Source organism: Olea europaea, chromosome 23 (genome assembly GCF_002742605.1).
Source record: "Olea europaea var. sylvestris chromosome 23, O_europaea_v1, whole genome shotgun sequence".
NCBI lineage: Eukaryota > Viridiplantae > Streptophyta > Magnoliopsida > Lamiales > Oleaceae > Olea > Olea europaea.
The window spans coordinates 7,010,984-7,031,893 of record NC_036259.1 but is presented as its reverse complement, the minus strand read 5'-3'; the positions used below and the strand labels follow the sequence as shown (position 1 = coordinate 7,031,893).

The 20,910-nt window shown below is 39.4% G+C and overlaps 2 protein-coding genes across 2 annotated transcripts; both read right to left on the bottom strand.

Annotated features, from left to right (window-relative positions):
- Window positions 1-16,444: 16,444 nt before the first annotated feature.
- On the bottom strand, window positions 16,445-18,142 carry LOC111371977. The gene is made up of 3 exons (XM_022994118.1): window positions 17,862-18,142; window positions 16,853-17,738; window positions 16,445-16,762 (listed from the first exon to the last, which is right to left on the bottom strand). The coding sequence occupies exons 1-3, from the start codon at window positions 18,140-18,142 to the stop codon at window positions 16,445-16,447; spliced, it is 1,485 nt and encodes a 494-aa protein (XP_022849886.1).
- Window positions 18,143-19,522: 1,380 nt separating this feature from the next.
- LOC111371976 lies at window positions 19,523-20,841 on the bottom strand. Its single transcript, XM_022994117.1, has 2 exons — window positions 20,383-20,841; window positions 19,523-20,203 (listed from the first exon to the last, which is right to left on the bottom strand). Exons 1-2 carry the CDS (start codon window positions 20,839-20,841, stop codon window positions 19,523-19,525), a joined length of 1,140 nt encoding a protein of 379 aa, XP_022849885.1.
- Between the last annotated feature and the right edge of the window lie 69 nt (window positions 20,842-20,910).

The following is a 20,910-nucleotide window of genomic DNA, read 5'->3' as shown; positions in this document are numbered from 1 at the left end:
GGTGACAGTTTTTTAGGTCGAAGATGTGTGGCAACAGTTTTGCAGGTGAGGTGTTGATGTCTGCGCCGCCGCTTTTCCTATGCAAAGAAGATGTGCTGCGTCGCTGCTTGTGGTAGTATGTGTTGTGGTGTTGCTAGTACTGTGTGTGGTACCTCTAGTAGTGTTGGTGCTATAGTGGTGATGGTGGTAACGGAGCGGTGGTGGGGTAGTGCCTAGTGGTGATGCTGGTGGTTTTTTTTTGTTGGAGCGTTGGTGGTGGTCGTGTTTTGGTTTTGTCGAGGGAATTGTGTGGTTATTGTTGGTAGTGGAACTGGTAGTGTTGGCGGCGAGACGGTGGTCGGTGGCGATGACGGGGTGAGGATGGTGGAAAGTGGCGGTGGTGGCAGTGGAGGTGGTGGTATGTAATGTGACCAACTATTTGCCCTGTGGTTGACTATTTGATTACCTGTAACCTTAAAATTTGACAATTGTCACCAACAAATCCGAAAATATGTGATTGATAGATAAACTGTGTAATATCCCGACATTTCGTAGAATAGAATTTAATTTATGTATACTATATTTTAATATTTTGAAAGTTTAGGGACTAAAGTGTAGATAAAGTAAAATTTAACTCTATTTGGATTAAAATGTAGATAGTGTCGGAGCAATAATAAGTAAATGAATATTAGGCTCATTGGAAGATCGTAATTAATTATGCATATTAAGTTTCAGAAAAAGTTAATTTGGACTATCAAAGTCTAAGTTATTGAGGTCGAAAAATATAGAATTAAATATTATTATTAGTATTATTATTTTAATTGAGTATGTAATGAATTTAAAAGTTTCATGGGTGACATGCTACATTTTTGGTAGGTAATAGGTTAGTGATTGCTTTGTTTATTAAATATAGTTAGAGAGAGAGAGAGAGAGAGAGAGAGAGAGAGAAGAAGGGAAGCTACGTGTATGAGAGAGAGTAGCTTTGTTGTTTTCCTTTCAATTTGTTTAAAAAAGTGCCACATGTAAAGAAGGTATTTGTTCAGTGATATAGTTGGTTGGCAAGACCTAGTCAAACATTTTGTTTCAATTACAATTTCCCCAACTTCATCCAATTATCTACTATCTCTTACATGTTTTCTCACACCACACCTTACTAGTTAGGGTACTAGTACCTATGTAGATAAATAAATCATACGGAAAACAGAGGGGGGGAGGGGGGGGGGACACAAAAATATTTGTGCACAGCTCATAGTAACATAAGATACAAAAGAAGAAAAGAAAAGAAGGGAACGTGATTCTTTGTCTTCCAAAAATTCAAAGCAGTTTAACAAGGTAGGATATGAGATGCAGCGTTTTTATGTCCCATCTAATTATTTTTTACATGTTGATGAATTTTCGTGCTCGTGAAAGTTAAAGTTATTATATGAAATGCTATGATATGAATGATATGGCCATTTTGGCACAATGAAATGATATGATATGTGCTCTTATCGGATTTCAAAAAATATGCGATGGTATGATATTTTGACACATGTTTTAAAAATTATTATTCGGGATTGCACCATTAAATCTGATATCCTACCGAGCATTCCTATTTACTAACCATTTTCCTTACGCCTCACATGTTAGATTGGGTCGTATCGGAGCGTGGTGATTCAATGGTGTGATTGTGCCTCATTTCACTGGACAAAAATATAAAGAATTTGGCACGTAACTTTATTTCTTTGCCATAGACATTTATTCACAACTAAATTATCGTTTATGTTTATTTGTTACATGGATATTTATTTTAAATTGTGCTTTTATTTAAAAGTTTGAATTCAAAAGTGTTTGATTTCCTTAGTGTGTTATTTTACCTTAATTTCCGTGATTTCAAGAAGAAAAATTGGGAATATTGATTCAGAATATTATCTTTGTGTCACTGCTTGAGGGAGCATTAAATAATATAGTTTACGTGTAAATGTTATTTTACTTTAAATAAAGTTGGAATTAAATATTATTTTATCCATCAATCTCACTGAACATGTTCTTACTGTTAAGGTAATAAATGTTGATAGGCTGCCCCATAACCTGGTGATGTAGGGTGGGAATTTCTTTAATAAAATAAGACAAATTTGATAGTATTTTCACCATTTGGGGCCGTGTCCACATATTGAAGAAAGAGGAAACAATATTATGCTTGAATTGGAATTATGATTATCCTATAATTCATTACTACAAATGTACATGGGTGCGTACAAAGTCAATGATAATTATTCCATACGTGTAAAAAGTGTTTCTCTCTCAAATTTTTAAATTGCAGACTAATTTTATGTGCCCTTTTTCTAATGTACACGTGAAAGATATGTCATAGAAAAATATTCTTTCTAGAAATTAATATATATTTCTTTTTCTACAAATTTAAGTAAATTACCTTTCATAATTTTATATTTTATGGCATGCCACATTGTTCTAAAAAAATAAATAATAATAAATGAAAATTTGGTAACGATTCAAGCCTTTAAAAGTTTTGGGTTGTTAAAAACTGTGACCTATAATTTTTTCATTTGTGATCAATTAAATAAACCATGACCTATAAATTTTTTATCTGTGATCTCGAAATAATCTGTGACCAATTAATTTGATAATACATGACCGATAAATAAGTTTGTGACTTATAATTATGAACCTATGACCAATAATGGTATAAATGTGACCTTATTATTTTTAATTAATAAAATATATGTAGGCCCTGTTTGAGCTCCATTATTTCTTCATTAAAATGAAAAATATGATCATTATCCATCACATCAAACCACCATATTTGACTTTTTATCTCTTGTGTGGGACATATAATGACTATAATTTTCATTCTCATTTTTACAATAATGTGGCTCAAATGGGGGTTTAATTAAAAAATGAAAACATGATTTTGGTATTTTCAAAACTTTAGACATGAGAATTGAATTGTCAATACTTAATACCTTAATTGTGAATTTTTCCCTATTCAGTCCTATTGAGAAAATTAGGCCCAATACCCTAAAATATTAACTAATTTGATTAATACCCTAATAACTAAATAAATAATTTAAGAGCATAATTAATACGTATAAAACCTCCAAAACCCCCAGTATATCTTTCATCATCAGATTGCTGCAGCAAAGAATTAGAAGCCACCACATTATAGTCAAATTCTGCATACTCTCTACCTCATTTCTCTCTATTACTGTACGAGAAAGTGAAGAAGATGTTCAAGAGAAAGAATGGTACGCAATTGCCAAGATTTATGGGATAAAATGTTGGTTTTTCGTTTTGTTGTACAGAACAGATTTTCCATAAATGACTTGCTAAACAGTAAAAACAGAATATTATTTCCAGAAAATGAATTGCACAGAATAAAAATGAAGCATAAAGAAGTCCAGAATTCGGAATGAGGATGATCGAGGCGAGAACTAGGCTCTCTGTCCTTAAGACATTTTTACCCCGTCACACGGTGCTTACGGTATGTGGTAAAGCGTCTCCCAAGATACAACGATCAGATACTTGCAGAAGCAACACCTCAACTGCAAGACAACGAACCAGAACGGAAGTACTCTCTGTAGACTATTGCAGAAAAGAAGAGTATGTATCCAGAATGATTTCGTGATGTTTCTGTGTTTTATTAAAATTGAAAGCCTGAGGACCATTCAAATAAAGGAGAGAGTTGACGGTTGAGCAGTTTCCATCCACCACTCACGCCCACTTAACGCACAGTTTTAGCAAACTGATAGGTCGGTTAATAAACTATCAAAGGGAGGGAATTAATTGAATTTAAAAAAAAAGAAAATTTTAAATTAATATTAACATAGGCCCACACCCACACCCACACCCACGCCCCAACCCGACCCGCCCGGCCGATCGGACGGACAGCGGGGGTGGCGCGCGCGCGTGTGGCCTTTGGATTAGTCTAGACATTGTCTAAGACTCCCCCCTTTCAAAGACTATTGGTACCCCTTGGGGTCCAAACCTATATCTAAACTTGAAGTTTATTAAGTGGTTCAAGGTTGTGTTTGTAACCTATGTGGGATTGGAACATTTTTCCAATTCTTTCCCATTTATTCCTCTTATTTATTGTCCAACTTTCAACCATAAATTCTCATTCATATTGAAGTGGTTTTTCACAATTAAATATTCTACACTCATCTGCTCGGAACGTAGAATTTAATTGAACATTAATTTCAATACATCGAACATCGGGTCCCACTTAAAATTGTGGTCAAAGTTGACCCAATTGACCCACCACTTTCAACAATCCCCCACATGAATGAAAATTATCATGACTATGCAATGCAGACACGAACAGAGAGTACAGGTGAAAGACTTATTGCATCAGGAGAGGTAGCTTTTAGCTTTGAACCTGCCTTAGTGGAATACTATCGAGTTTACTTGGCTAATCAGTGAACTGATGTCTTGAATTGTTCAGCCGTTGGTGTAAACCAAGGCAACAGTATCCACACAAAATAACCTTTCTATTCAATTCTTAGGTTTTCATAGTTGTGTTCATTTTGGCCCTGAACAATTCTTGGGATTCATAAGTGCTTTAGGGAATTTTAAGCCCCAAATTCTCATAGGAGCGGCTCCACTTCACACTTATATAGATGATCTCCTATTAAGAGTATTCTGCTATACCCCACTTGGTTTATCCAAGTTATAGGAATCATTAAAAGTTACAACTTAGCCTTTTACTTTCTGCAAACAGCACTTTTTATAAAGGGATGGTTAGGTGCTTAACTGAGTCTTAATAACTTAGTTGTCTCATTGAACCAAGATCTTGGGATCTCTAGTCAACAAGGTTGGGTTACCATCATTAAGATTCATGCATGTTCGGCTTTAATCCCATTCCCTTTGATAGATAATATACTTGATCTCTTGGTAGACCTTTTGTAAGCCGACCGCGAGATTCTCCTTTGATTTCACATAATCAATGGAGATAATACCATTTGAGATCAACTGCTTTATGGTATTATGTCTATGACGTATATGTCTAGACTTACCATTATACATGCAATTTTGTGCCCTTGCAATAGCAGACTAATTGTCATAGTGAATACTAATTGCAGGCACCGGCTTAGGCCAACAAGGGATATCCTCTAAGAAGTTACGAAGCCATTCTGCTTCTTCTCCAGCTTTATCTAATACAATAAACTTCGATTCCATTGTTGATCGAGCAATGCAAGTTTGCTTTGAGGATTTCCAAGACACTGTCGCACCACCAAGTGTAAATATATAACCACTTGTGGATTTAGAATCTTTCATATCAGATATCAAATTTGCATCACAATATCCTTCTAATACTGCTGGATATCTCATATAATGTAATCCAAATCTTAGGGTATGTTTTAAGTATCTAAGTACCCTATTCAATGCCTTCCAGTGATCATTGCTTGGATTACATGTGAACCTACTCAATTTATTAACCGCGAACGCAATGTCAGGACGTGTGCAGTTCATTAAATACATCAGACTTCAATAACCTGAGAATATCTTAATTGATGTACAGGTTCACTTCTATTTTTCCTGAGAATATCTTAATTGATGCACAGGTTCACTTTTATTTTTTGCTAAGTGTAGACTCGTGTCTACTGGAGTTTTGACTGGACTTTCATCAAAGACTCCAAATCTCTTTAGAACAGACTCAACATAATGAGATTGTGAAAGAACGAGGCCATCTGGTGTTTTAGAAATTTTAATTCCAAGAATTACATCTGCTACACCCATGTCCTTCATGTCAAAATGTTTTGTTAGCATTTTCTTAGTGGAGACAATGATATCATAATTGCTACCCAGATATTAGCATATCATCCACATATAAAAATACTAAGACATATGCTGTCGGTGTAATCTTATTATACATACATTTATCACACTCGTTAATCTTAAAACCATTTGACAGCATTGTTTTGTCAAACTTTTGGTGCCACTACTTTGGCACTTGTTTTAGTCCATATAAAGATTTAACGAGTCTGCAAACCATTTTCTCTTGTTCATGAGCGACAAATCCTTCAGGTTGCTTCATGTATATTTCTTCTTCCAACTCACCATTTAGAAAAGCTGTTTTAACATCCATTTGATGAATTTTGAGATTATGTATCGCAGTAATTGCAATAAGGATTCTTATCGAAGTAATCCTCGTTATTGGTGAGTAAGTATCAAAGAAATCAAGACCTTCCTTTTGTCTATATCCTTTTGCTACCAAACGAGCTTTGTATTTATCAATAGATCCATCGGATTTTAATTTTTTCTTGAAAATCCACTTGCAACCTAGAGGTTTATTTCCAGGTGGGAGATCAACCAACTCCCAAGTATGATTTTGCATTATCAATTCAATTTTACTATTGATAGCTTATTTCCAAAAAGGAGCCTCTGGTGTTGACACTGCTTCACTGAATGTCTTTGGTTCATTTTCGATCATGTACGTTATAAATTCTGAACCGAAGGACGTAGACTTCCTATCCCTTTTACTGAGTCTGAGTTCTTCTTCATTTTCATCATCATTTGCAGTATCGTAAGTTCGTTTTGTTGAACTTACACCACTTTTGTCTTTACGAGGAAAGACATTTTCGAAAAAACTTGCATTCCTTGATTCAATTATTGTATCTTCATGTATATCCGTAATCTCGAATTTATGCACAAGAAAGCGATATGCACTACTGTTATGAGCATATCCAATAAATATGCAATCTATAGTTGTTGGTCCTATTTTTATTTGTTTAGGTTTTGGCACTTCTACTTTTGCCAAACACCCCCACACTTTCAAGTATTTATATGAAGGTTTATGACCTTTCCATAATTCGTAAGGTATTTCATCCTTTATTTTATGTGGTATTTTGTTAAGAATGTGATTTGCCGAGAGGATAGCCTCCCCCACAAATTTTGTGGTAGGCCAGAACTAATCAACATAGCATTCATCATTTCTTTAAGCGTGCGGTTCTTTCGTTTCGCAATACCATTAGATTGAGGTGAGTAAGGAGTCGTTGTTTGATGAATGATGCCTTGTTGAGAACAAAATTCTTCAAACGACGCTCCATATTCTCCACCTCTATCACTTCGAACAATTTTTATTGTTTTGTTAAGTTAATTTTCAACTTCATTCGTATAATGTTTAAACATTTCCAAAGCCTCATCTTTGCTTTTTAATAGATAAACATAACGGTACCGAGTGCAATCGTCAATGAAAGTGATGAAATACTTTTTCCCACCTTTAGTTTGTACGAATTTCAAATCACATATATCACTGTGAATTAATTCTAAAGGTAACGTATTTCTATCAACTGAAGGAAATGGTCTTTTGGCTAACTTAGCCTCAACACAAGTTTCACATTTGTGATTATGATCGAAACTTAGAGAAGGTAGCAAATTTAATTTCATTAATTTGCGCACAGATTTAAAGTTTACATGTCCTAATCTTTTATGCCATAAACAAGAAGAATCAACAATATACGCAGAAGTAGAAGCTTCATTAATCTTGTTCAATTTAGGTACAACAGTAAGGACGTTCATCTTGAACATCCCATCGGTCATGTAACCTTTTCCAACGTACATCCCATTTTTAGTTAGTATAAATTTGTCAGATACAAATACTAACTTAAACCCATTCTTGCTAAAAAGAGAACCAGAAATAAGATTTTTCCGAATGTCTGGCACATGTAGCACATTGTTGAGGACGAGTTCCTTGCCAGATGTCATCTTCAAGTTCATTTTTCCTTGTCCTTCAACCTTTGAACTTGAGGAATTTCCCATGAACAGTTGTTCTCCATTGATAGTTTTGTAATCAGAAAACACATTCTTTTCAACACAAATGTGGCGAGTGGCACCAGTGTCCACCCACCATTCCCTAGGATTTCCAACACTATTACATTCATATATTACAGTAGATAGGTGCATTTCTTGAACACCTTCAGACAAATTTTCAGTTTCAACAACATGTGCACGGTCATTTTGCTTTTTAGGCTCGCGACAGTCAATTGCACGATGTCCAGGTTTGCCACAGTTGAAGCAGTCCCCTTTGAACTTCTTGTTCTTCTGGTTGTTTTCTTTTTTCTTCGGAACAAAGTTTGAGTGCTTTCTTTTCATGTTCTTCTTTGAACTTGATTCAACCATGTTTGCCGTAGCTTCCATGCTTGGTCCCCCGTTCCTCCTTTCAGATTTCTTAGTATCTTCTTCGATCCTCAAACGCACAATCAACTCCTCCATGTTCATTTCCTTACGTTTGTGTTTGAGGTAATTTTTGAAATCTCTCCATGAAGGCGGGAGTTTTTTAATTACCGCTGCTACTTGGAATGACTCACTTACAGTCATTTTTTCAGCATGTAAATCATGGAAGAGTACCTGCAAATCTTAAACTTGGGAAATAACAAATTTAGAGTCAATCATTTTGTATTCCAAAAATTTTCCTACAAGAAATTTTTTAGATCCAGCATCTTCAGTTTTATATTTTTTCTCTAAAGATTCCCATATTTCTTTTGCAGTTTTCATTATGCTATATACACCATATAGCGAATCATTCAGTCCATTCAGTACATAATTTTTGCATAAGAAATCGGAATGTTTCCATGCGTCCAAGGCAATAATCGAAGCTCAATTATTTTCTCCTTGTTGAACAGTAGGAGGATCCTCCGTGAGAAACTTTGCCAGGTTCAGAGTGGTGAGATAGAACAGCATTTTTTGCTGCCATCTCTTAAAATCGACTCCATTAAATTTTTCAGGTTTCTCTCCGTGAGAAACATGAGTTGAACCAGAAGGACTAGACATTGTCGGCGTTACAGTAGCCACAGTTGGCGTCACGGCCACAGTAGGGAGAATTGCATTGATCCCAACAGTGTTAGCCATTTCTGTTTTCAAAACAGAAGATCAACCAGTCAGAATTTACAAATTAAAATTCTGCAGAATAGTAATTTCGCATAAGAGTCTGTAAAGGTTAGAAATAAGCAAGTACAATTTTGGAAAATAATTTATTAAAAACGTCTTAAGATTGTTGGTTTTTCGTTTTGTTGTACAGAACAGATTTTCCATAAATGACTTGCTAAACCAGATGAACAATTGCAAAACAGTAAAAACAGAATATTATTTCCAGAAAATGAATTGCACAGAATAAAAATAGAAGCATAAAGAAGTCCAGAATTCGGAATGAGGATGATCGAGGCAAGAACTAGGCTCTCTGTCCTTAAGACGTTTTTACCCCGTCACACAGTGCTTACGGTATGTGGTAAAGCGTCTCCCAAGATACAACGATCAGATACTTACAGAAGCAGTACCTTGACTGCAAGACAACGAACCAGAACGGAAGTACTCTCTGTAGACTATTGCAGAAAAGAAGAGTACGTATGCAGAATGATTTCGTGATGTTTCTGTGTGTTATTAAAATTGAAAGCCTAAGGACCATTCAGATAGAGGAGAGAGTAGACGGTTGAGCAGTTTCTATCCACCAGTCACGCTCACTTAACGCACAGTTTTAGCAAATTGATAGGTCGGTTAATAACTATCAAAGAGAGGGAATTAAATGAATTTTTTTAAAAAAAGAAAATTTTAAATTAATATTAACATAGGCCCACACCCACGACCCGACCAGACCCAACCGCCCGGCCGGTCGGACGGACGGCGACGGTGACGCGCGCGTGTGGCCTTTCAATTAGTCTAGACATTGTCTAAGACTCCCCCTTTCAAAGACTATTGGTATCCCTTGGGGCCCAAACCCATATCCAAACTTGAAGTTTATTAAGTGGTTCAAGGTTGTGTTTGCAACCTATGTGGGATTGGAACATTTTTCCAATTCTTTCCCATTTATTCCTCTTATTTATCGTCCAACTTTAAACCATAATTTCTCATTCATATTTAAGTGGTTTTTCACAATTAAATATTCTACACTCATTTGCTCGGAACGTAGAATTTAATTGAACATTAATTTCGATACATCGAACATCGGGTCCCACTTAAAATTGTAGTCAAAGTTGACCCAATTGACCCACCACTTCCAACATAAAAAGCGTGGTAGGCATTCCGTCTTCACATTTATTTGATGCGATATCAGCAATGTCGATGAATTTGTACTACCCTAGTGACAATCTTCACCCTTAGAACTCCCACGTTTTTCCCACTTTACTACGCAGGTTTCACGAAGCCGAAGTAAAAAATGTGGCCTGAGTAGTGGTGTGGGGGAGTGGGAAGCCATTGCCCAAGTTTCCGCACGTGGATGATTTGGAGGATGCTACGGTGTTTTTGATAGACAACAACAGCCAATTGGAGCATGTGAATGCGGGGAGTGGGAAGGAGGTGAGCTTAAGAGAGCTCTTAGAATTGTTGATTGATTTATCAAAAAAGGCGTTACTTTTTTAAGAGACAAACATTAGTTTTAATTGGTGTTTTGTCACTTTTTTAAGTGTTTGTATGTGTGTGCGTGTGTGTGTGTGTGTGTGTATTTTTTTTTGAGTGTCACTTTCTTTTTATTTTTTGTAGGCTTAAGATTTAATAGTCCCTCAAAAATGTTGATTTAAAGGAAAAGTCATGTTATATTCTTCGCATTAGATAATTACGGACTTAAATAAAAAAGTTTAGTTGCTTTATTGAAATGATTTCAATGTTTTAATTGAAGTTTTATCACTTTTTGAGCATTTGTCACTTTTTTTAATTTGTCATTTTTTTTAAAAAAATTGTCACTTTTATTTTGAATTTTGTCTCTTTTTGAGTGTTTGTCATTTTTTATTTTCTGTCATTTTTTTTAATTTATGTAACTTTTTAAATTTGTGTCACTATTTTAATTTTCTTTCATTTTTTTTGAATTTTTGTTAATTTTTTTAGTATTTGTCATTTTTTTTAATTGCCTTTTTGAAAATTTTATCACTTTTTTTAATGACAAACATCATTTTTAATAAAAATGTCATTTTTTTAATAAAAAGTGACACTATATTTTTAAAAGTGACATCTTGTCACTTTTTTTAAGTTTACAAAGTATTTTTTACTTCAAATAACTTTTCATATGATTTTTCAAAATACCCTTAATTTTAAGATTATTTTTGTAAAATTCAAATTGACAAATTTGTAAAAATATTTCACAAATCAAGTGTTAAATTATAATAATAATATATATTACCCAAATGAAAATTTAGGATAAATATAAATTCCTTGATGATACATATTCCTTTCCCTTTCACCTCATAATTTCTCTTTCTTGTCATACCTTTTCTACGAAATTGGTGCTAGTATTAGTCTCCAGATCCATTGTTGAAACTATCCTGTGCTTTTAGAATTGGTCATGTCGAAACTTCAAGTTTTCAAGTTTATCACAAGTTCAAGCTCTAGTTTCGATGGCTTCTCAGTGCTTTGATTTGGAAAATCCCGAAGATGAAAGTCTAGAGGAAGGGCAAGTGAACGATGTTTTTGACGAGTTGTCATCATCGAGGAAAGAAAGTAGGCTTTCGTTGGGGGTTTATTTGATTTTTTTTGGTGGAAGAAGTGCCGTTGATTGAGGGTAATGAAAATACTAGATCCAGCACTCCACCGCCATGGATGACATCAAGTATGGCGACCAGCAATGGACTGAGTTAGAGGTGGCTCAATTGATTCCGACAGTTGAATTGATTTTTTCCACACGACTAGCGATTAAATTTCCTAGAAAACTTGAGGATGACTGGAAAATGACCATAAATTGTAGTAGCAATGTGTAGAAGTGAGATATATAATGTTTTTATTATGCCAGACTTCACATCATATTTGGTCGATAATACTACTTAATAATTTAGAAGTTTGAGATCGTCCTCTACCACTTGAGCATAATAGTGCTGTGTCATCTAATCTATGCTTGGGCTAATTTATTTTTTATAGCACCTCATAGACTAGTCAAAGTGTTTGTGTGATATAATGTGTTGATGTCAAAATTAGCAAGGATGATTTTGAACCAACTTTAAGAAAAAAAGACGATTTGTGTTTAAAAAAGATCACAAAGAAGTGATTGTGCCATAAGTCGTTATCTCAATTCGCTTTCTTTTTACTAGGGTCCTATTCAACTATTTATACTGATTTCAGCCGAAATTACATCAAATCAATCAAATCAGGAACAGTGCCGAGCTCGCAACTCGGGTCGCCGAATTCTCCAATGATTGGTCAACGAGGCCGATGGTCATGTGCCAATGTATTGCCAAGGTAATGATGACCTGTAGGGAGTTGGAATTCGAGAAATTGAAATTGGCTATTCCGGGCGGCGATGACATCGCCTGTGGCAAGTGTCTCTGATTGATAGGGTGATATGACAAGGGGTAATCATGGTGTTTTTCTAAGATAACGACGGGTAACTCTGACCTGAGAGTGTGAACCGAACTTACTTTTAACTGAGGTGAGGTTAGCGAACTGTTTTTACCAGATCGGAGTTTGGATGTCAACAGTTACCCCCCAGGTCAACCCTGTCGTAGGGGGGCTGACCTCAATGATACTTTCTCCAAGTAGTACATTTATGGCTGTGACAAGTGTCATCTTTAGAGGTGGGTGAGCTGTACGCTACTTATAAATAGCTTCTTCAACAAGCTTTGGCCAAAACTACGTCGTTTTGTCTTCCAGAGTTTCGGACCGCTGATATTTTTCCTCTATTTCCGGATGAATGGCTTAGATCACGCCCTCTCATCTTCCTTTTCTTTAAATCAGGTTTTGGTCAATCATTTCTCTTCCTATTTCGCTGATTTTTACGCTCTCAGATATTTGGGCGATTTTCCTAAGTTCGTATTCCTGTATTTGAGTGAGGTCGTTTTCTTTGTTCGTCTCCCAGGTATCCTTCTGTTCTTATCTGCTGCCTCCTTTCAGTTTGTGATTCTTTTCTTAGTTTATACACGAGTTCAGACGAGTATAGAGTTCATTCCTCAGGCAACCAGCAGGAAGAGTCAGTTTCCTCGAGTTCGTCCTCTAGTTGTAGGGAAGTTTTTACCCCCATTCCTATTTCTATAGTTAACTCAACTGGCCTAAGGCATCCTGTGATGGACTTAGGACATAAGGGTTCCAAGGGAGCAAGGGGATCTGGTAAGGATGTTGAGGATGGTATTTTCGAGGAGTGGGGGGCGAGTTCTTATAGGTCGGTTGTGACAGGGGATGTGTTGGCCAGCTGGCGAGCTAAATACGCCATTCCTAGTTCGGTAGTTATGATAATGCTAGAGCCTTCTGACCGAGCTGACACTCCTCCTGAGGGATGTGTTGCTCTGAACTCGGCTATCCTCCAGGCTGGCCTTAGGCTTCCTTTTCCTAGGATGATCCGTAAATTCCTTTCTTTTTGGGGCATAGCTCCCACGCAGCTATGCCCTAACGGGTGGCAAATCTTTATAGCCACCCTTATTCTGTGGGACCAAATGGGGAATCCCAAACTGAGTGTCCAGCAATTCGATTCTTTGTTTACTTTTAAGGAGGATGGGAAGAACTCGGGCTGGTGGTACACAAGCGTTAGGCCCAGGACGAGAGGTTCTTTGGTGTTAGACACCCCTTCCTCAATTAAAAAATTGAAGGAAGAATGGTTTTACGTATCGGGGGAGTGGCAGTTTCATTCTACCGAGGTGAATAGGGAGGACGTGGTTCCAGGCTCTATCATTCGTTATGTAAGTGTCTTTTTGGGTTTTAGTCTTTTAGCAAGGCATATGTTTTACGAAGTGCTGACCTAGGTATTTTTCTTTGTGCAGATTACAAGAAGGAGACGTTAACCAGAGACACTCAGAGAAGAGCTGAGAGAATAAGATCGTTACCAAAAAAGCAGAGGTCCTGTAAGTTGGTAATTTCAGATTCGAACTTATACCGGGCCGGACTGCTGCAAGTACGAGCTTCAAGTTCTGTTCCCTCTAGCTCAGGTAATATTTTGATCTTCATTCGCGATTATAATTTCTTTATGCATATACATATTTTCTTTTTTAGCATTTCGTTTTCTCTCAGGTCATCAAAACAAAATGCGGGGCTACAAGGCGGCTAAGGCAGCTGCTGCATCGAAGGGAAAAAAGAGAGAAGTTCCAGATTGGATGGAGAGCCGTTCTGAGGAGGTGGAGGAAGAGGTTCCGTTAAAGAGAAACCGATCTGCGCCCCCGACATCACTGAGAATTCCGGAGGCAGTGCCTTTGCCGAGCCCGACCCTGCCGTCTCCCTCGTTGCCATCACCAGTTGTTCCTTCTGCTGTGGGGACCAGTTCTGCAAACTTGAAGGATTGGTACCCAGATCTACAAAGGTCGGGCTGGGAAAGTCTGGTGGGACACAGATCGGAGATATTTCTGGACTACCTCCGAGCTCCTTCTCCTCCCAAGGGCATGACTGCTGCCCTCACTTCGCCTTTGAGGGAGTCGGCTAATTTACTTACTCGAAGCTGGGATGAGAGGGAGCAGAGCTATTTGAATGAGATGCCAATTGGCGAGGCTCTAGTCACTGCTCAGCTCCATGGCCACCGATCAGTTTTGTACATGATAGCAGTGGCGGATAAGGTATACCTCTTGCTTGTTTGTTTTTTGTTTTTTTTTATGCCTTAATGACTTGCTTGATTTTTGATTTCTAAAAACAGGTGAAGTCCGAGCTAGACAAACTCATAGAGGCCAAAGATCAAGCCTTCAACCTTTATAATAGCATGGAGGCTAAAAAGGCCCAGTTTGCTTTGTGGGAGAACGAGTACGAGGAGAAGCTGAACCAGATGGGAATTGAGCTGAACTCCAGGCTTGATGTTGAGGAACGACTGATGGAGGAGAAGAGGCCAGAGCTTGGGCAGAAGAAGAGCGTGGCAAAGTTAGGGAGGACATCCAGAAGGTTCAGGAGGCCAATGAAAGGGCGAGGCAAGCCATAAAAAAGGCTGAAGAGGCTGAGACCAAGATCGATAGGGCGGTGGAGGCCTGGAAGGAGTCCTCCGAGTTTGATGTGGTGGCCCAGGATGTGTACATTGTGGCCCTAGAGGAGTTGATAGGGCACATCAGGAAGGAGAGGTCTGATCTTGATGTGGCCTTTTTGGATGAGGCACTAGAGGGGCAAAAGGAGGAGTTATGGAAATTGTTGGAGTCTGCAGGAGTCCGGGTGTTACCGGAAACTCAGGATGTTGGAAATACCACCCCTGCCCCCCAAGACCCTTAGTTTTAGACTTGTGATTCAAACTTTGTTTTGATTGATTTATGATGTTTTAATTTGAAATGGATAATTTGTTTATGTTTAGTACGAATTTTTCTCATAGACTAAGCAAAAATTGTAAGAGTGTTACAATAGTGTGTAGAATTACTTTAAATGAATTTCGCTTAGTTGTGCAGTATGCGCTTTCCAAATTAGGCATATAGGTTGGGCATTTGTACTAAGTGTCGCAGCACGTACAACCTTAGATCGGCCTGCATATGAGGCATGGCTTAATGAGGTTCCTTAGGAGGAATCTTCCACTAAGTGTCGCAGCACATGCGACCTTAGATAGGCCTGCATATGAGGCAAGGTTTAATGTGGTTTCTTAGGAGGAATCTTCCACCAAGTGTCGCAGTACATGCGACCTTAGATTGGCCTACATATGAGGCAAGGCTTAATGAGATTTTGATAGGTTGTCGAGCAAAAATGTTCAAAAGAAATAGAAAGTCCCTTTTTATTGATATGATTGACGTTACAAGGGGACTTTTTCCGTTTACTGGTAGTACTGCTTAAGGTGTTCAGCATTCCAAAGGTGGGGTAAGGATTTGCCCTCCAAGTCTTCCAGTTCATATGCCTCTTTTAGCAGGACTTTCATTATCAGATAGAGACCTTCCCAATTCGGACCTAGGCATCCACTGTCGATCTCTTTTGTGGGGAAGAATACTTTCCGTAAGACGAGGGATCCTACCTCAAATTCTCTTTTTCACACTTTTTTATTATAGTACTTGGCGTTTCGCTATTTGTAAATGGCATTTTTGAGTTTGGCGTTGTTCCTTTTTTGCTCCGTTAGGTCGAGCTTTGTGCGAAGTGCCATGTGGTTCCTTTCTTCGTTGTAATCAGTTATGCGTAGCGAAAGAATGTGGATTTCCAGAGGGATCACGGCCTCTACGCCGAAAGCCATTGAAAATGGGGTTTCTCCAGTGTTTGTTCTTGCGGTAGTTCGATAAGACCATAACACACTGGGGAGTTCCTCAGCCCATCCTCCTTTTAACAAGTCAAGTTTTGCTTTCAATGTGTGCTTAATAATCTTGTTAATGGCTTCGACTTGGCCATTTGCCTGTAGATGGTTTGGTGATGATAAATGTTTCTTGATGCCGAACTCTTCGTAGAAATCTGAAAGTCGTGTGTTGTCGAACTGTTTTCCATTATCCGTAACAGTGGAGTGAGGTATGCCGAACCTGCAGATCACTGATTTCCACAAAAAATGGGTTGTTTTCTGTTTGGTGATGGTGGTAAGGGGCTCTGCCTCAGCCCATTTAGTGAAATAGTCCACTACGACAATGGTGAATTTTACACCTCCTTTCCCAACGGGCATGGGTCCAATTACGTCACCCCCCCATTTTGCTAAGGCCTAAGGTACTGTCACTGGGTTTAGTTCGTGCGGTGGAGTGTTTATGATGGGGGCGAGGCGTTGGCACTTATCGCATCTTTTGACAAATTCAAGGGAATCTTCTTTTATTGCAGGCCAAAAATATCCTTGTCGTACGATCTTGTGGGCCAGTGAGAGTCCGCCGGAATGATTTTCACATATTCCTTCGTGAATGTCTTGCAGGGCGTACTGAGCTTCCTCTTCATTCAAGCATCTTAACAAGGGCGTGGAATATCCCCGTTTGTATAGTATATTATCAATGAGAGTGTACCTAGCCGACCTTGTTCGGAGCTTTCTAGCCTCTGCAGGATTTTAGGGGTATTTTCTGGTTTTCAGGTAAGAGATGATCTCATCCTGCCAAATTGGTTTGGGGTCTATCATCATCAGGACCACTTTATCCAGCTCGGTAGACGGTAGGGACATCCTTCCTACGGGAATGCTATCGAATTCCTCGATTTCCTCACTGGTGGCTAGACGAGCCAATGCATCGGCATGATTGTTGTGAGATCGGGGAATTTGTTTGACTTGGGTGGTTTTGAACCTTTCGAGTTCTTTTTTTACAACACGTAGGCAGTTGTCCATCCTGTCTTCTTTCGCCATATATACACCGTTGACCTGATTCACGACTAGTTGGGAGTCGCTGTGCAGGATTAGGTCGGAGATCCCTAATCCCGAGGCCATCCTTGCTCCAGCAATAAGAGCTTCGTACTCAACCTCATTATTTGAGGCTTTGAAGTCGAATGGCAAGGTTTCGCAGAACATGCGGTGATCAGGGTTGATTAATACGACGTCGGCTCCAGATCGTTCTCTGGTGGATGAACCGTCGACATAAAGTTTCCAAGGGGTTTCTTTATGTTGTTCTTCAGTTGGGACGTTGCAGAACTTAGAGACACAGTCGGTGAGTGTCTGGCCCTTTATGGAGGAACGAGGTGTATATTTGATATCGAATTTTTCGAGCTCTACTACCCATTTTACCATCCGTCCAGAGGTATCGGGCCTTTGTAGCATTTGTCTCAATGGAGAGTTGGTCAGGACCTCAATGGGGTGTTCCAAGAAATATGGCCTCAGTTTTCGCGCTGCCATCAGCAGGGTGAATGCCAGTTTTTCTACAGCCGAATATCTAAGCTCGGCTTCATGAAGTGCTTTGCTTACGTAATAAATCGGATGTTGAATGTCATTTTCTTCTTGGGTTAGAACGGCGCTAATGGCGTGCTTTGAAACAGATAAATAGATCTTCAAGGCCTCGCCTGCCTTAGGTTTTGAAAGCACCGGAGGTCTGACTAATTATCTATTTAGCTCATTAAAGGCATCCTGGCATTCTTTGGTCTATTCGAACTTCTTTCCACCTCGTAACGTGTCGAAGAAGGGTTTGCATTGGTCCGTAGATTTGGAAACGAACCGACTGAGGGCCGCAACCCTTCCAGTTAAACTTTGTACTTCTCCGGGTTTAGTTGGGGGTTTCATTTGGATGATAGCTTGTATTTTTTCATGGTTTTCCTCAATTTCTCTGTTGTTTACGATATAACATAGGAATCTTCCTGAACAAACCCCGAAAGCACATTTTCTCGGGTTCAACTTCATTCCATACTTCTTCAGTATATCAAACATTTCAGTTAGGTGTTGACAGTGGTCCTTGGCCTTTATACTTTTGACTAGCATGTCGTCAACATATACTTCCATTGTTTTTTCGATCTACTGGGAAAACATGGAATTCAAAAGTCGCTAGTAGGTGGCGCCAGCATTTTTGAGATCGAATGGCATTACTCTGTAACAGTAAAGACTTCGATCAGTTATGAAAGAGGTATGCTCCTGATCTGGGCCGTACGTCGGTATCTGGTTGTATCCAAAATACGTGTCCATGAAGTTGAGTAGCTCATGCCCAGCTGTGGCATCCACCATTTGATCTATTCTTGGCAATGGAAAGCTGTTTTTGGGGCATGCTTTGTTGAGATCGGTGAAATCTATGCATATCTTCCAATCTCCATTATGTTTTTTCACAAGAATCTGATTCGAGACCCACTTCGGGTATTTCTCTTCACGGAGGAAACCGTTGTTCAACAGTTTTTGCACCTCTTTGTTTAGTGCTTCATTGTCGTTTTTGCTGCTTTGGCCGAGCTGAGGGATCCACCCGTAATTTGTGGCATGCAATATTAGGATCTATTCCTCTCATGTCACTATGATCTCAAGCGAAGACATCGAGGTTCTCTTTAAGAAAAGCCACAAGCTCGCTTTGGGTGGAGGGCTGCAATTCGCACCCAACTTTGAGTTCCTTTGTTTGGTCCTTGGTACAGACTCAAACTCCTTCTAATTCTTCTACGGGTTCTCCACCTTCGATCCTGGTCTGTGGGTCTAAGGGAATGAGTTCGGATTCCCATATGTTCGCCATATGTATCCTCGGGAAGCTGTGTTGATGGCTGGTATAGGTATTCCATTGGCAACTTTCGACGAGCTCCCTGTTTTCTTTTACTTCCGCCACACCATGGGGTGTGGGGAACTTGATAGAATGGTGATATAGGGAAACTGCTGCTCTCAAGCTGAAGAGTAGGGGCTGTCCCATCACAGCATCATAAGGGAAGGGGGTGTCAAACACCATGAACTCGGAGTTCGTCTTCAACTACTGAAGTGTTGATCCAGACTCGACTTTGAGTTTGATTGATCCTTTGGTAGAAGTCAAGACTCTGCTTAATCCTAGGGCCATATTTGGGTATGGTTGAAGAAAGTTAGTAGGGATACCCATCCATTTTAGGATGTGGCTGAATAGGATGTTCAGAGAGCTTCCTGTATCCACCAAGACTTTGGGGATGGTTACCCCGGCTATAGGCAACAAGATTATCATAACTCTGTGGTAAGGGTGTGGGTCCGCCTCTTTTCGTCAAAAGATAGTTGCTCGTCTATGGCTTTTTTGAGATCTTTTTTCGTTATGCCTATCTTTGAGAGATCTGCAACGATTGGTCCCTTTGGTCTGGCTTTCTCGACTTGTGTGTTCGTCCTACTCCTTAGCATGTTGACTTGTGGCCTTTGCAGGTCGATGTTGCAGGCCCTTGCAGTAGCTTGATCCCCTCAGATAATTCCAGTCCCGTAAGGGGTGGGAAATTTCACACAATAGTGATAAATTGACGTGGCAGCCTTTAGTTCGTGCAAAATGGGTCGTCCCAATATTGCATTGTAATTGGACGGTAAATCGACCCCCACAAAATCCGCTAAGATTCTTCTTTGGCGAGGAGCTTCGTCCAGCTCCACATTAAGGACTACCTGACCTAGGGCTTCGATAGGATCCTCAGAAAATCCCTGTAGTTTCCTTGGATATGGTTGGAGGTAGCGAATTAATATTTCCAACTGCCTCAAGGTTCGTGAGTACAGTATATTGACCGAACTTCCATTGTCCACTAGAGTGCGATGGACTTTCACTCCGGTGACCATCATTGTGACCACCAGGGCGTCACTCTGGTCTTGGAGGATTCCTTCAGAATCTTCTTCCATGAACCAGAACGATTCAGGGTCAATGTCGGTCCTAGGGATTTGATCCCAGTAGTTCGGTAGGATTTTTGCACTTCGAGCTTTCCTTCGCCTGGCCCTTCTGGATCCTTCAATATACTGATTTCCGCCCACCATCATTTTGATTTCGGCATGTGAAAGTGGGTTACGGTTGGGGATCACCTGTTGGGTTTGTGTGGGGGCCCCTTGCAGCTGTGGCTGTTGCAGCGTAGGTCGATCTGCTTCTTTTGGCTTGGTAACAAACTCCTGTAATCGACCTCGCCAATTAATGATGCAACTTCCTCTTTTAAGTCCCGACAGTTATCAGTATCATGGCCCATTGTCCTGTGGTATTGGCAATATCGTCCTTAGCGTTGTGCAGCCTGTTTGTTTTTCAGGACTATAGGTCTGCGAAATGCTTCTTTTGTGTTGGCTTGCGTGAATACCTCTTTCAAGGAGGCTTTGAGTGGGTGGTACTCCCGAAACTTGTACGGCTGAGCCCTGGGATGATCTCTTTCTCTCATGTCCTTCTTTCTTTCTGGTTGAGGACTGCGGCTTGATTTTTTTTCTTTCACCGCATCATTAAGGTCAATTTCTTGTCTTACTTCCTCTTGGTCAGAGGTTGCCTCCTCAGTGCTTATGTGTTTCTCAACTCGATTCAGGAACTCGTGATAAGTCTTGGGCCGTCCTCGTGTACTGACCATGAATCTTGTTTTGGGTCTTAGTCCTGCTAATACGGCCATGAGTGCCGCATCGTCAGATATTTTTTCTACTTCCATGGATTGCTTGTTGAATCTACCCAGATAGCTTTTGAGGGATTCACTTCTTCCCTGCTTGATGCTCACTAGACGTTCTTTGAGTGTAGTTCTAGCCTTTGAGCCCATAAACTGGGCCAAGAATGCCATGGCTAGATCATCCCAGTTTTTTACCGACCTTAAGTGTAGCCTCCTGAACCATCTTTTGGGCTTTGTCTC